Source organism: Canis lupus, chromosome 7 (genome assembly GCF_048164855.1).
Source record: "Canis lupus baileyi chromosome 7, mCanLup2.hap1, whole genome shotgun sequence".
NCBI classification, from domain to species: Eukaryota; Metazoa; Chordata; class Mammalia; order Carnivora; family Canidae; genus Canis; species Canis lupus.
In genome coordinates this window covers 46,764,127-46,781,359 of record NC_132844.1, presented here as the reverse complement: position 1 = coordinate 46,781,359, position 17,233 = coordinate 46,764,127, and the positions used below count along the sequence as shown (strand labels likewise).

Below are 17,233 nucleotides of genomic sequence, written 5' to 3'. Positions count from 1 at the left end.
TCACTCCTGTTGTGGATTTTTAATTGATCCATTTAACAAGTACTTATTTTATATATACTATGTCTTAGGAAATATATAGCAGAATCAAGACTAGGCTCTGTGTTTCCTGACCTCCGGTCTTATTTACATGGTAGGATATATTTTCAGTTTCTAATTTTGCGATATTAAGATTGTCTAAAGATTTTAAATATTGATACTCGATACTGTATAAAATATAGTTTTTTGGTATAAAAGATACTCTAGATGAACACATTTCCCTTTTTCCCATAGAAATGGATTTCTAAACTTAATTTTTCTTTATTCTTGCAAATATTAGTCAATGTTCTGTACTAAGCAGTAACGTTATTCCCAAATACTAATATACTTTATGCACTAATACATTCTTAGTGATATCTATTAATCATGGTCACTTTATTTTGGGGTAAGTTTTACTTGGTTATTAACCAGTGCATTAAACATTTATGTGTTTTGAGTGCCTAGAATGTGACAGTAACTGTCCTTAAAGAGTTTATGTTTAATAAGTGACTATTCACAAAGGGCATTTAAGAAGACAGCCTGTCTGTGAATGGTTGAATGAAATAAACACCTAGACTAGGGATGAGCCAGGTAGAAAGGTTAAAGGCAACATGAATCTGTTTCATAGGATGATTGGCTTCTATCAATTCACTTTAACATTTATAGTAGATTCACTATGGTTATGCTAGTGAATAGGAAACTGTCCCTTTATATAATTTTCACAATATTCCAGTCATGGGGGACTTGAATACAATGTAACCAGTAGAATATCAAGGACCTGGATGAAAGGCCAAAGAGTGTATCAAGTGACACAGTGTTTGGGAAGGGAGGGGGAGGCATATAGACACTGTGTTTCTTCTGCTTATTCTATATTTTTTTAATTCTTCATATCTTCCAATCCCATATGTTTCATATGGTGAAAGAGAGAGCAAGGATATTTAAATGAAAGACCAGTCACATGGTCTTACATTCTTATCAAATGATGTTTATGATATAATCCATTATATCTGTCAAATACTTCTGAGTGAGTTTTATGCTCATCTTTAACATGTCCCGAAAGAAACTTCTGAATATTTGACAATTTATATTATATTCATAATTATTTCCATTTAAGATTGACCTCCTAAGGAATAAGAAAATCTCAGGACAGTTTGATTCTTAAAATGCAAACTATTTATCTGGTACCAATAATCATGGCACCTGTAAAATAGAAGGTTTTTTCAAAATGTTCTTGTTTAAAGGCACTGCTTAAATTCTGTTGCATATGACATTTGTTTTCTTCAACAAACATCATCTGCTACATTCATGATATATGAATGTCTTTGAGAAACAGCCTGGAACCCAATCAAATGAACACTTCCCAACAACTGATTTTTCAAGGGTACTTACATATTCTTCATAAGCTTCGTGGGCTGGAGGAGGAGGTGCCCTATATCCCGGTACTGTTGGTGCCCCTCGGGCTCGTGGGGTAGGGACACCTCTTGCTACAGGGGGCACTGGAAGAGCTCCACGAGCCACAGTAGTCCCTCGAGGGGTGAGTACACCTCGTCCAAGTGGTGGGGGAGGAGGAATGGCACCTCCACGGCCCCTAGGAGAAACAGGTATGTACAGATGAGAAACCAGTGATGGGAGACAGAAACTAACACAGAGTTCTCATCTTACCTCCATATGATGGGAAGAAAACCAAATTTGTTTGTATACACAAGTGTCTGTGTGCATGTGTATGTAATTGTTTCTTTCATATATAAAGTATTTTGACCTCTACCACAAAATAAATTTTGTAAACGATGGCTATGACTTACTCATAATGAAAATCATGTAAAATATTTTAATATAAGATGAAAAAAAAAAAACAAACACAAACCAATCCACTCTCATTTTTTCCAGATTTGCCAAGAAGACCCAAATCAGAGCTTCAGCTATCATATAAGTATTCCCTGCTTTCGGTATTCCCTGCTTTTCAAAAGTTCACTTTATGCCAACTTTGCCTTTTAGCACCTGTTTTCACTAACTGAAAGATATCAGATATCTACTTTTATGAAAAAAAGATGAAAAGCAAAAGTAACATTCAGCATTTGTTTTGTAGCAAGCCATTATAGGGGCAGGGTGCTCCCGGAGCAGCCAGAGTGGCCCCACCAAGCTCCTTCCCTGGGAACTACACTCAGCATCTCAGCATCAAGCCACCAGAGCTTTGAACTATGTGAACATCTGTGCTTTATCTCCATTTATTTTGTGCATCCATTAGTAAGATGTGTCCTGAGGTACCAGAAAAGCCTGAGAGGTTATTTTTCTGGGGTCTGGGAACACTCAAAAAATTTCCATATGAATTAATGGTAATTGCTTCTTTGCTTTATGCCATTTCAGCTTATGAAAGGTCTCATAGGCATGTTCTACTTTCGGATGGCAAGGGATACTTGTATGACTCACTGGACCATCTATGAAACTGAACTGCTGAATGTCAATGTCTCCTCCATGCTGGAGGTTATTGACAGCGATGTGCAATGTTGTATTTACAAAAAAAAAAAATCTGTCTGCACTTTCATCCTTAATAAAATGTGTAACTCTAAGCATGGTGATATCATTCTGCTCATTCTAGTAGCTTAAGCTGGAGGTCATTGAAATCACAACTCATTGTCTCTGATTTGTTATCATTCATACAACCTCCTGAACTGGTACAGTTACTAATGTAATTTATTTTCCTATGGCAACTATAGTGTTAGTGAAATACATCAGGATTCTGCAATAAAAGAATAGATTGAATGCTCTGTACTACGGTGCTTGACACAAAAGTAACTTGTATTAAAAGCCTAAGATCAAATGGTTGCAGCCAACTTTTATGGTTTTCCAAGGCCTTTGGAAAGGTTGAGTGTTTGAAGTCTTTGGGCAAAAGCATGGTTATTTCACTTTTTATTATGTCTGAAAGGCTGGCCTCCAGAAAGTACTGCTTTCAGCAGGAACACTAAAGCTTTGGAAAAAAATGATGATCATTGGGATGTCAACAATCACACTGTTTGGCTGTGCCCACAGATGGGGGATATAGGTTATGCTTTCTGCTATGAATAGCAGTCAGCTGGCTCTTTCTTGCTTGCAGAAAATGAGCTTTTGTGAGCGAACAGTAAGAATGTTGGTAGAGCTTTTAAAAGTTTTAAATAGATTATAGAGCTGATGAATAGAGAAATTATCAGAGAACTTATTGTAAGTCTAATGTACAGAGAATGCTCTCCTGGATTGGGGAAGGTGAAATACAAAAGACCCAGAAGGCCCAGTGTCCACTTCAAATATAACAATAGCTGAGAATACGCTATACTATATTATCATGATAATAAAAACACATCTGTGAAAAGGATGTAAAGACTAATTTTACCTTCACTGGGCCTCCAAGCTCCAAACTAATTCTATCGGTTTTCTCTTAAGTAGGGTGAGCATATGTCCAGGTTTGCCCAGAATAGGTCTGATTTACAACTGTTGTCCTAGCTTCTTGTTCAGTTTAGCATTTTAACACTCTCATAAGTGTCCAGGTGTGGGTAGTAAATTATATGTCACCCTGCTTTACAATACATTCACAAGTCCTGTCTATCCCACTGAATAGTCACAGGTAGTATAACTCCCTGGGCTTAAGGTGGATTTTTTTTTTCCTAATGGGTAAAATCAGATCTCTAAATTTATAACAGTTCTTCCTGCTTTAAAATTATATGATGCTAAGGGTGCCTGGGTGGCTTGGTCGAATGAGTGTCGACTCTTGATTTCGGCTCAGGTCATGATCTAAGGGTTGCAAGATTGAGCCCTATGTGGGTCTTTGTGCTCAGAGGAGTCTGCTTGAGATTCTGTCTCTCCCTCTGCTCCCTCTCCCCACTTGCTCTCTCTCTTTCACCTAAAAATATTTTTTTGAATTATGTAATGCAACATCAAATCTAACTTCTCATCCTATTCCTCCATCAGTTGTGTCCCAGACACAGCCCTAGCAAACTTGTCTCTTGAATCTGACTCATCACCTCCTATACACTGTGTTCTTTCCTCGGAATTTTAATCTCACATCTCTCTTCTCCAATTCAACTGAAGTTTCACATCACTTATTTTAGGATATTGTCCCTGGCTGAATCTACACTACAGTATTCTTCATTTTTCTAACTAAATTTTCTATCCTTAATTCTCCACCTCCTACTCATTCCTGAACTGAGCGCAATCTAGTTATTGCCTCCCCACTTTGCTGAAAATACTCTTGACTGAGATTGCCAGTAACCTACCAGTTTCCAAATCCACTGGATTCATTTACAGCCTCTATTCTACTGAACTTATTATTATCAGTGTGGATTGATTACTAGCTGGAAATGGCTTCTTTGGACCCTTGCATTCTCTAATGTTAATGATGACTATTACCTGTTTCCTTCCTAACACATGCCATATCCTAAATTATATGCCTTATATCAGGGGTTCCTTAATTTGTCCACATGTTAGAATTTCATGAAGACTTTGAGAAATTCTAAATTACAGACCACACCCCAGGCCAATTACATCACAATCTCTAATGGCTGGAAGTTCTCAGTGATTCCAGTGTGCAGACCAATTTGGGAACCACTGCCTTCTATGTATCATCTAATTGAAAGTTCTTGACAACATTGTTATGTAGCTATTTCTGAGATACTTTAAAGGTTGAGTACCAAGTCACAGAAAGTACAAGTCACCTGATCGAGGTCACATTAGTAATCCATTGGCTTTGGATTAATTATAGGAATAATGATATTCTTTGTGTAACTTGGTTCTCCACCTGATCTTAGTTGATGATGTCATTAATCTCTACCTAGGCTAGACATCGGAGAGTTATCCTTGTCATGGGCTGTTCTTTCTTCTCCAACATCTAATTGGACACTAATCCCTGTAAATTCTAATCTCTAACCCAGTCCTATATCTCTTTAGTCCAAGGAGTGTTCATTTCTGTCTTGGATAATGGGCTTCTTCTTACTGGCTTCTCTGCCATAAGTCAGTGTCTTTCTGTCTGTCCCTCTTTGATTGTTCTAATTCTCCTCTATCACAACAATGACTGAGTAGTAGTCTTTCTTAGAAAAAGGTATGATTACTCCTTTCTTTCACAAACTCCATTAGTTCTATTACTAATTCTCATTGTAGTAAACAAAAACTTCTAAAATCTGCCCCTAATGTTTTATTTTCTACAGTTTGCTCGTAATATATAGTGGTGATGTTGTGTCAGAGATGTCAAATATCCTAATTTTTCAATTATGTACTACAAATTATTATAATATATAGATGTAATGCCTAGTTCTCTTATATGCATAATTATTTGAAAATTAGTTTTTATAGATATATTCATTGAAATGTAAATTGATTTAATTAAATACATTTTCAACAAATTATTATAGAAATTTTCAAGTATTCCAGGCACCATTCTTTTTGAATATTTGTAATTGAATGACTTAACAAAGTCATAATTTTGTAAGTATGTACAAATTAGCATCCAGTAACTCATGTTTTCAAGAGCTTCCTAATCAATATGATTTGCTGTTTGGTAAGACTGTTTCCCTATTCTTTTTTAATTGTAGATACTTTCCATCATGTGGTTTGATATAGAAGACAACAGAATTCTGGTCTATTTCCTTTCATTAATGTTAAACATTAATGATATCAATATAGTATTGAAGCAAGGTTTAAATTTTAATATTAATTTTATCTTCTTTTTCCATATGGAGTATCAGATTTGTGTATTTGGGATATTAAAAAGCAAAACTTTCAAATAAATCTTTCTTCTAATATATTTAATAATCTAGAATACAATGCACTATGGTTTATTAAACTAATATTTTAGAGTGAAATCTTACTGAAATTGAAATCTTATATAGTCCACTCAAATATGCTAATATAATATTACATTAAGGAAAATCAGTAATAAAACAAAATCTATTAATATGTTTTTATAATCTCAAAAGCAAGTTAAATGGATTATTTTTTTAAATGGTCTCTATTTCAAGGAATATAGGAGAGAAAAATTTGTCCTCTCTCTGTAGACTTTCTAAATATATATTAGGTTATACCATATAAAACTGCCAAATTTGGCATTTTGGAAATTACAAAAGTGACAATATCATTATTTAAGGCAGATGATTTAATCAAATTAGGATGACCTGCAATGATATCATTTCACAACCCATCATGATGAGGTTAGAAATGTACAAGGTTTTATAAAAGACTGATTTTGTAAGAAGTATGCCCATAAAAACAGTTATGTCACATTAAATTTTAGCTATAAAAATATTCTTAATTAGCATTAGAGAGTTATTTTCATCTTTAGAGACAAAAATGTAATAATAAGCTCTAGAAGATTTTAAGAAGTTTTCCTTTAGTCAAATGTAATTTTCAGAATTGCCACATTTTATTTTTAAATAACTATTGCCTTATTTTAATTGGATATTTATCATTTTTAATTTTTTTCTGATTAACTGAAAAATGCAGGTATTTATGGTTCAAATGTTAAAATTGATTTTTTTATACTGGTGGTTTACAAAATTTGAGGCAAATTTGATTTCTATGCAAGGTATGAAATAATATTCTAGATCTATGTCCTTTAGAGATTTGAAGACCAGCTCTAATAGGGTAGAGAGAATGACTGAATTACACAGTCAATGTGTGAAGGCTCTGAGTATTTTTTACTTTACCTCTTCACAAACCAATGCTTTCTATTGAAAGCTTGACTAATTCAGAATCATACAAAACAAATTCTGATGCAGAAAGATTCCAATTTTTTTGTGAAGTGAATAATATCAAATAAAATCTTCTCCATTGACCAAGGACATTGCAAAGTCAAAAATACCTGAACTTTACTCTTACCATTAGTCATACAAGAAGTGTGCTTCTGGCTTTCTCAACTGGTGGTGTACATATTATCTACTCATATATCTAAATGACTATCTATCTAGCTAATCATCATCTATTTCTCTACTACCTGGAAAGACTACAATTCAAGGGCACAGACAAATTTTTAACTTTCTCTTCATGCAAGGTCATCCTGGCTCAAAAAAAGGCAAATAATTATATATCATCTGCATGCTCTAATCCTGAGAACAGAACCACAAAGATGTCTCAGTATGCCCTCTTATTTTCATAGGATAGTTGTTAAGGGCTCGGCTCTACCTGTGAATTCTAGAGTCAGAATGCTTATGTAACCCTGGGCAAATTCTTGACACCTTTGTGAACCCCAATTTGTCACCTGTGAATAATACTTAACCCTAGTATGGAAGACTCTATGAGTTAATTTATGAAAGTGCTTATGTGTTATGTAAGCATTCATTGTCATTATTTTTGTCATGGTGGCTGTTGTTGATTTGTTTATTCCTAGCTGGGCCCATAGCACAGAGCGAGTCGGCAAAGGCTTGCCATCCTTGTTTGCTGTTAATTTATTTCAAGTAAGAGCTAATATACCTGGAAGGGGTTGTGGGAGCTATTCTGATCCCTCTGCCTCTAATACCTCTGCCACGACCAGAGTCCTCTGAGCCATTTAAGTAAGATAATTCACGTAGCTGTTCCTGACGAATTTCATCATTGTAGTCCTAGGGAAACAAAAACAAAAAACATGACCTGATGAGTTAAAATGGGGCATGGGGGTCCTTAGAGATGAACAAATCACAATATGAAAGGACATTTTTCATCTGTTTTTTGGAGCCCTGTCTGTGAAAATCTAAAATGATGTAAAAGTGTATATACTTTAAATTCCTATTTTTATATAGAGAAATTGAAGTTGTTTCTATTATCAAGGAAGTACTCGGCAGGAAATCAGATGAAATGTGCTGGGATATCACTTGATGTATTAGCCAGGAAAGGAAAGAGAGCAATACAGAACAAAACTGTGGTATAGGGATCCCTGGGTGGCGCAGCGGTTTAGCGCCTGCCTTTGGCCCAGGGCCGATCCTGGAGTTCTGGGATCGAGTCCCGCGTCAGGCTCGGCATGGAGCCTGCTTCTCCCTCTGCCTGTGTCTCTGCCTCTCTCTCTATGTCTATCATGAATAAATAAATAAATAAATCTTAAAAAAAAAAACTGTGGTATATACCTAAGTAATGAGTAACTTAAAGATTATTGAAAAACAACTCTACAGGGTTGATATGTGTAAATTGTGAATGACTGCATGATACTCAAATAGCTCCTGATGCATAAACCAAAAGAGGGGTAATCTCAAGGCTCAAAATAGACACCATGAAAACCATAAAGAAAGGCAGATAACGCAGCACAGTTTCAGACAACTGAGAAGCTGTGCAATCCAACCAAATAACTTAATGGGCAATATTGAAAAATAAGGAATGTTTGGTGTCCTAGCATAGGGATGATGGAAGGATAGCCACAGCAAAATTTCACAGTAAGAACCAAAGATTCAGTCAAAGTCAAAGGGACTTTCTTTATTTTTCATCAGTGTGGAAATATATCAATGGGACCAAAGAATGGATTGGAGTCACTAAGGATGAATACTCTTTAAAAAACAAATATCAGTTTTACCTGTTTTTCCTTTCATTAATACACAAACACACAAACACACACACACACACACACACACACACACACCTGCCTGAAAACTACAACACTGAATAATCGGTTAAATTATTTTTCAGTAAACATATGTTTAAGTGAAATCAATGTAGTGGATTTGCTAGTGCTGGAGAGGGGACTAGAAGTGGACACTAGAAATATCTGTAAAAAGCAGGCTGACAGAAATGATATCTGAAGCCCAGCTGTGGGCCCAACAAACAAGAGTGTCATGTCACCAAATGTCGCCAGTTTAGCTTTGCATATATGTGTTAAGGTGATATTAAATGAAGACGGTGCATACTTACCCACACATCTCTGTTTAGAAAAAGGCAGGGATGCATTCAGCCTATAAGGATTTCTAATGCACGGCTTTAGCTCATGCTCCAAAAATTACCTTGATTACAAGCAGAAGTACTAGTCACTCCAAAGCATTTATTTTCTCATTTTTAACATGTTGCTTTCATGTTCATCCTCTTCAGCATCTCATAATAGGCTCAGCACAGTTGGCTGACAGAAGAGTTACGGTAGAAAATTAGAGTTTCTAACAAGTCATATGTATTCCACTTCTAGCTCTTAATTTTCACATTCAAGCAACTACCAAACTGAAGAATAAACATGTCTGTTATTTCATTAGGATCAGGGAATGTGACAAATTGATACTTCTAGTGAACTGACCAGCCACCATTAAAATGAAAAATTAATTCAATAATTTTCCCATGTATTATTTGTATTTGGCAAGGAGATCTTTGCCTTTTCCTATCTCAGGAAAACTTAGGAACTCTCAGGGTCCTTATGGATTGTAAAAAGATACAGATTTTTCAGTTGGCAACACTGAAATTTAAAAATTAAGCAATTGCAGATGAATTCAATATATGTAAATTTTACTTTTATGCCAGAATCAGAAAATGTAATAATGTGGATGTTGCCTTATGCATTGTATACTCATAAAGAAGAAGGGGAAGAGGAGGCTGAGGAGAAATATATTAATTAGATAGTGTGAAAGAGAAATTCCCAGTTTGATCAGGCCTCTCTGCATCCATACCTTAGATAGGTACCATTACACTGATTCTGGAATTATCCATGTGGTTTGCCTTAGCCAATGGGACAAGAAGAAAGGTGACAAAAGTGAAGACTTGAAAAGTGCTTCCATTCTGGAGCCTGCCTTTTCTTGTCACTGGAGACCTACACCACCAGGTGAAAAAGCCCAGGCTGACTTCCTGGATAATGAGAGACCACGTGGAGAGAGGTCCCAGTCACCCCTTCCCTCCAACCATTCCATGTGAGTTCCTAAACATGTGAGTGAGGCTATCCTGGCCATCCAATATGAGTCAAGTTGATGAAGATCAGAAAAAACACCTTCTTACCCTCAGAATAGGTAGAAATAAATAATGAAGTGGTGCTTTGAGTCAGCATGGTGGTGGCTTTTGTGCAAAAACTAACAAATACAGAGGGGACCAGCCAGCATGGAACATGAGAGACCAAAATCAGAGAGGCATACTTCAGCAGCCTTTTTCCTCTCCTGTCCAAAGGAAGGTGCACAGGCCCAGATGTGATCTCCAGGTTTCTTTGAGCAGGTATAACTCCTTAGCACGGAGGTAAATATAGCTAAGGTGATGATACCCCTGTGCCTTTAAAGTTTGAATTGTCCACTTAAAACACTTTATTCAGTCTATACTGATCCAGCTGCAGATTAGCATTCAGTTTCTAGACAGATACCTGCTAACATGGAGAGAATCTGTTTATCTTATTGACAAGAATACTGGACGTTGTGGGTTAATTCTTAGTGACAGAAAAATAACTATTGTTGATATATAATCTAGTTTTCTATGAACTTAGCTCGATACTGTTTAAAGAAACAGATCATCTTCCAGGGTTGCGGTGGACTAGAGAATACAGACCTCTAACTACAGATATAATTGACCAAGAATCCCAGTTGCTCTGTTCTGAAATCCTATTGCTCCCAAGGCCATGCTCCCCAAGAGCAACTTCTAGTCAATGACTAAATGTGGTCAAGATGCTGAAGTGGGCCCATTCCTGGGAGTCAAGGGACTCTTCTTCCTGTGCCTCAAGGATTCTCTGACAGCCTTGCTCAACTTGCTGTTTTTTTTTTTTTTTTTTTTTTTTTAAGATTTATTTATTTTAGAGTGGGGAGGGGAGAGACAGAGGGAGAGGGTGAGAAAGAGACTCAAGCAGACTCCCTGCTAAGCATGGAGCCTGATGTGGGACTCACGATCTCCCGACTCTGAGATCACGACCTGAGCTGAAACCAAGAGTTGGACACTCAGCTGACTGATCCAGGTGCCCTTGAACTTGCTTTTAATGTCATTGCACAAGGACAGTCTGGGCCCCTTCCATCTTTCTTTCCTTTCAGTCAAATATTATAGTGTGAGAGTGTGAGAGCTCCTCAGTCTTCCTTGACTCCCTCCTTTTTTTTTTTTTTTTTTTTTTTTTTTGTTACAAGTGTATTTTCTCTAGCATCTGCTTGTTGGAGGGCACAAATGAACATACAAAGTGTTGACAAAACCAAGTTCCTAAGATTACAAAGCTGAAAGCTTTGATAAATACATTAATGCGAATGCTGGTGGAGCTTATTTTGTTCAACACACCTTATACTCTGATTAAACTGGAGTACTTGCTGTTCTCTTAAAAATGGTTACATACAGATTAAACGTGAAACGTGAAACTGATTACTGATTACCAGAAAGGGTAGTAGTTGACAGTTTTTAAGAAAACGAATTCCATATTGCCCAATTTTTTTAACACTGCACTTAATAGGACAATATGAAAGAGTCATGGAGTGGACAAACACAAACTGTATCTTGGGCTGGAAATCAGAAACAATTTGGTTGGCTCAGATAAGTTGTAGCAACAATGAAAAAATGTGTGTGCATGTGTGTGGTGCAGTAAGAGAGAGGAAATATGGGTAATAACAAAAAAAAATTAGGAGTCTTCTACTGGGAAGTATATAATACGATTGGGAAAGGTAGGGAAAAGACATTTTTAGGTGCAGAGATGGCTAGAAGTAGAACATTAACCAGATGAAAGAAGGAATGAGGAAAAGAAAAATTAGAGATGAAGAATCTGTATTTGGTCTTAATCACCTTAGGTTTAAAATGTCAAAGTGACATTAAGGTTATCTTAGAAATTCATTAAGGGTTATCTTAGAAATTCAGATCTGGGTTGGGAGAGTAAATTTGAATGTCATCTACACATATTTCTGGTAATAGAGACACAAAGATTGTTTAAGAGATTAGTAAAATAATGTAGTGATTAGTAAAATAATGTAGTGATAAAATTTTTCTAATCATACTTTTAATGCAAATTTGTATCACTGAAGATGTCAGTTAACTTATTAATTGCAGTGTTTGGATCATTAAATGCTAAATGACCAGGTCTTTTAATAAACTCAGGGTTTTCTAATTAGATAGCCAAACTATACACACTACTATATTTACAGTAATGAAGCATCTACATTTTCCAAATGAATATGGAAGAAAACTTTTAATGGCCACATGTAAGGGCAGTTGATACTAAATATTTTTTAGATTGAATATATTATGTGAATTATTTTTACAACGTAACTATAATTTCATAAATCCTAAATTTTGTAATTTTGTATTATACTGCTTTTTCTGGTTTTCATTAAGCACAGATCTAATTTTGAATTAATCTTTCATAACTAGAATATGAGTCTACCTGAAGCTAGTATATCCGATTGAACATTTAATTATGGTATGTGTTGCTGAAGCATCAGTTATATAAAATCTTTTTTTTTCAGTTATATAAAAACTTCAAGGTACAAGTAAACAAAACATTCCAAGTTTACCTTGTAAATGTTATCTTATCAAAAATATATCAACACATAGTTCACCTGAGTGGTACTGAGTTCTAAGGTTCTGGAGTCATAAAATAGTTACACATATGAATGGGTGATTGTAGTTGTATGGCATTTATAATTTTAATACCCAATTTGCTAGCACACGCATTCACTGAAAAGTAAAAATATGTTTATCAGTAGTAATTATGATAATTTGGATTTTATGATATTATTTTGATATTAAAAGACCCTTGAGAGAGAAAGACAACAAAGGTAGATAAATAATTACCTAAGCATGTGAGAAAGTTCATATGGGGCTTATGAAAAGAAAAGTTCAAAGAAAAGTTATGACAATTAGGGTGAAAAAAAATGGAAAAATTAATTTCCAGTCATTTAAAATAAATAAGTAATAAAATAAATAAATAAATAACAAATAAATTTAACAAATAAACGTAATATAAAAATATTATTTAAAATATTATTTATAATTCATGATAAAATAATAAATAATAATAAAACAAAGTCTTGTGTATTTAATTTTTATGCAAAGCCAGAATATTACAAAGTTTTTGAAGTAAAGCTTACTCATATTATAAAGACAATGTTCTTCTCAAGAACAAAATGAAAGTTATACTTACAGATGACCCTTAATATTATTTTAGATAAGATTCCAAACTCCTGGGAATTCACACTTTAAATAATAAAGAATGCTTTACTACTTTGGGTATACCAGCAGTAAATAAATCATGCACACATTAAAAATACCCTTTGTCTTGAGGGTGAGTTATAAGGTGTTTTAAAAATGCTGATTGGTTTGATCTGCAGCTTTGGTTTCAGACAGAAGGGATTGTAACAGTGAACTTTTAAAATAACACATGCATATCATACAAAAACATTTTTAGAATTGATCAAATTTTATTTTCCCTATAATGTCCAAAAATTGTGCTTGTTTGCTACCAAAATCAGTTTTAAAAAATTGTCCTCTTGAAATAATAACAAAGATATCCACAACACTTGTTACATATTTCTTTTGCTCAGGGTGAGGCAAATTAGCCCTATGAAACAATTTCTATGAAATTCATGAGTGCTCCTTTTTGCATCTCCGACAAGGCCCTCCCACTGTGACAGCATATGGTATAAACAGTATACACAAAAGCTCAGAGCAGACAGATGTTTGGATGTTCCTAGAAAGGACTCATGCTCATAGTCTGCATATTTAATGTATATGCATAATTTCCCAGTTACATACACTCATGTCCATCTGTTATGATGGCATTTTGCCCAAATACAAATTGGGAAGATTATTTCACTTGCGTATAGATGCCAGGTGATGACAGGTGTAGATAGGCTACCTGGGGGCACAGTGAGGGACCATTTTCCTGCCAGATTCCCTCCTCTGAGACTCTGATGGGCATTGGTGCTGCACATTTAAAACTGTGATTATAACCACTGGTAACATGTGAACGTATATTCGGCTCTACCGATGCCAAGATTGTCAGATGACATCAGGGGAGAATGAAATGTAACCTGTCTGGGCCATGACAAAGAGACCTGGGATTTCCTAAGCTCCTACAAACAATTAAATGAGGGTACTTTCACTAACAGTAATAAACAAGAAAGTCTGGGAGGTAATGGGTCCTGTGCCAATATTAAATCTGTAGCTGAATTAGAATGGGTAGGAAGCTCTCTCAGAAAACTAGTGCTGTGCTGGATATTATTTAGCAAAACATCTTAGGCTATTAGATAACATCTCTTAGCCAACACAGAGTGAGTTTTAATCAGCCCAGGCATGGTACCAGGAAACCTCATTAACAAAATGTGGTCAAAGAACAGTCAATTTAGATTTATTAAGAATCTGCTTGGTGCATGACTCTGCACAAGGTCTATATGAAGGCTTAATGAAGCTTATTCACCAAAGAACATCAAATATCACAAAGTAAAAATATGGACATTATATCTCGAACTGCTAGTGATGGCAATTTCTGTCACTCAGGAATGTTTTCTCTTTTTTTCCCCCATTACAAAGTCATATGCACATGATATAAAAATCATCAAAGAATAAGATGATACCTATACAGATTTTAGAAAGATATTTTGTAGGATTATTGACTTATTTTCTCTCTGATTTATTTAACATTTGCAAACATTGGTCACTGATTTATGAGTTCTAGGATCCAAGACCTTTGATTGAACACCAAAGGATTCATGTATTTCAGTGTATTTGACTCATGTATTTGGTTTTATAACTTCACCTATCTAGGTTATAAAATCAGCCACTACCTCAGGTTAGATTTAAGGTAGTAGATACTATTTAGATAATGATAAATGAGAGTTTTTGATTGTTATTCTAAAAACACTAAGTTCCATTTGTTTAAATAGAGCTGAAATGACCCTATTTTCTTCAGCAAATTTCCTTGGCAATTTTCCTGCACATATGATACAGGAGCTCTTTCTGATTTTTAAATTGAAATAGCCATTGATTTAATACTTTGGTATATTATATCTACTTTAAGTTATGAATACAAAAAAAACCCCAACCAAACTAACTCTTGGCTAACACAGAATTAATTGATAGTTACTGATACATTGATCAAATGGGTCTAAATTTTTTTTAACAAAGAAATCATCATGATAAGGATACATTTACAGAAGAGTGCAAATTCTGTGCATGAAAAACATTGATAGAATATGTCACAGGTGAGTGATTTTCATTATTAGTGATTTTTATTAATAATCTTATAATCCTGGGGCTTCCACTGGACATAAAGAATTAATATATTCAAGATAGTAATGCATCTAACCAACCAGATTTTTTAAAGTTCTTAATGAAGTTTTGTTAAATAAGCCATTTCATTTATTCAATATATTTTTGAGGAGCAGGTAAGTTCTAGACATTGATGTTGGTGTTGGAGACACAGTAGAGGAAAGCCCCTGAACCAGCAGGACTTAAATTACTACAGATGACTAGATCCCTACACCTGTTCATGAAATTAAATGTTCCTCTCTCTAGGCAAGGAAAGATGCCTTCTTACTATGTTCTGGATCAGTGTAGGCTCAATTCATTTTTAAAAATAATTTATTCCCAATGCTTTAAAGATGGTCTTAGTGGCTGCTATATTTTTACTTAGTTTTATTTTTTTTAAAGTTGAATTCTACATTTGTTTTATTTACTTATTTATTTTTAAGATTTTATTTATTTATTTAGAGACAGCATGAGCAGAGGAGCAGCAGTGGGAAGGAAAAGAATCTCCAGAAGACTCTGAAATGAGCTGGGATCCAGACAGAGGACTCCATGCTATGACCCTGAGCTCGTAACCTGAGCCAAAATTGAGAGTCAAACACTTAACTGACTGAGCCACCCAGGTGCTCCTACATTTCTCTTTTAGAAAGAAAAGTATTAATTAAGAAGAGCTATATAGGTGGCTCCCAAGAAAAATTTTTCCTAGAAGTTTTTTGTTTTTTCCTAAATGAAAATATTGTAATGATTCCTTCTGTGTTTATTAATCAGGAAAACAATAACCTACTCAGTCATGGCAACTTTTTTGAAGCTCTTTGAAAAGAGTATAAAATATAAAAAAATGTGCATGCCTTTTTTGTTGTTGTTTAAGTTATATTTTTATTTGGCTTGCTGCTACTAGTTCCTTGCAAATTTAATCTTTAAAAAAAAATATTTGTATGGGGGACATCTGGGTGCCTCCGTGGTTGAGCATCAAGGTATAATCGGCATAAAACTGTGGAAGGAGCCTCAGTGTCCATCGAAAGATGAATGGATAAAGAAGATGTGGTTTATGTATACAATGGAATATTACTCAGCCATTAGGAACGACAAATACCCACCATTTGCTTCAACGTGGATGGAACTGGAGGGTATTATGCTGAGTGAAGTAAGTCAATCGGAGAAGGACAAACATTGTATGTTCTCATTCATTTGGGGAATATAAATAATAGTGAAAGGGAATAGAAGGGAAGGGAGAAGAAATGTGTGGGAAATATCAGAAAGGGAGACAGAACGTAAAGACTCCTAACTCTGGGAAATGAACTAGGGGTGATGGAAGGGGAGGAGGGGGGGGTGGGGGTGAATGGGTGACGGGCACTGAGGGGGGCACTTGACGGGATGAGCACTGGGTGTTATTCTGTATATTGGTAAATTGAACACCAATAAAAAAATAAATTTATTATTAAAAAAAAAGAAAAAAGAAAAGAAAAAAAAAGGTATAATCGGCATAATCCTGGGTCCAGAATCAAGTCCTGCTTTGGGCCTTCTGCAGGGAGCCTGCTTCTCCCTCAGCCTGTGTCTTTGTCTCTCTCTCTCTCTTTCTGTGTCCCTCATAGATAAATAAATCTTTAAAAAATTTAAAAAATATTTGCAAGGTATTCTTCCTGAATATTTAATCATATTACAATAGAGTAGTACCTAAAAATAATTGAAGTTCCACTTTTTCAAATGTCACATTAGATGAGAGCAGAATCACTTACCAGGTGAGGAAGGTGAATGTAGCATGGAAGCTAAGCATAGGCGAGCAGAAGTATCCAGAGAGAGTGAAGGATGCTGAGTTCCAACTACCAAATAACTCAGGAAAGGAAAGCAATGAACAACTGATGAAAAACTTTAACTCCATAGTCAGTAGTTGAAGAAATAGACTTGCAATATATAAATGTAATACAATGAAAAAGTACTAGAAGATGCATCGAAATATGATGTGAAAGCTCTCACATAGCCTCATGAAACAAATTAGAACTACAAAGTAAAAAAGAACACAGATTCAGAGTTAGAGGAGCTAGGTGTACGTCCTTCCTTCCTTTCCTTGCTTCCATTTGTTCTGTGCCAATAGGAACCATGTGTTGAATCATTTGGCTGGATTTCTCTTCTTCAATTG

At 35.2% G+C, this 17,233-nt stretch overlaps 1 protein-coding gene across 22 annotated transcripts in view; it reads right to left on the bottom strand.

Annotated features, from left to right (window-relative positions):
- Positions 1 to 17,233, bottom strand: part of KHDRBS2 (KH RNA binding domain containing, signal transduction associated 2) — a 591,382-nt gene that overhangs the window by 229,647 nt on the left and 344,502 nt on the right. For all 22 annotated transcript variants that reach the window (XR_012034043.1, XR_012034042.1, XR_012034041.1 and 19 more), the window contains exons 5-6: positions 7,444 to 7,571; positions 1,405 to 1,603 (exon numbers count right to left, since the gene is read on the bottom strand). Coding sequence is in view for 4 of the 22 variants with exons in the window: in XM_072832480.1 (XP_072688581.1) it covers positions 1,405 to 1,603; positions 7,444 to 7,571 (327 nt within the window). In the remaining 18 variants the exon portion in view is untranslated. The remainder of the gene's footprint in view (positions 1 to 1,404; positions 1,604 to 7,443; positions 7,572 to 17,233) is intronic.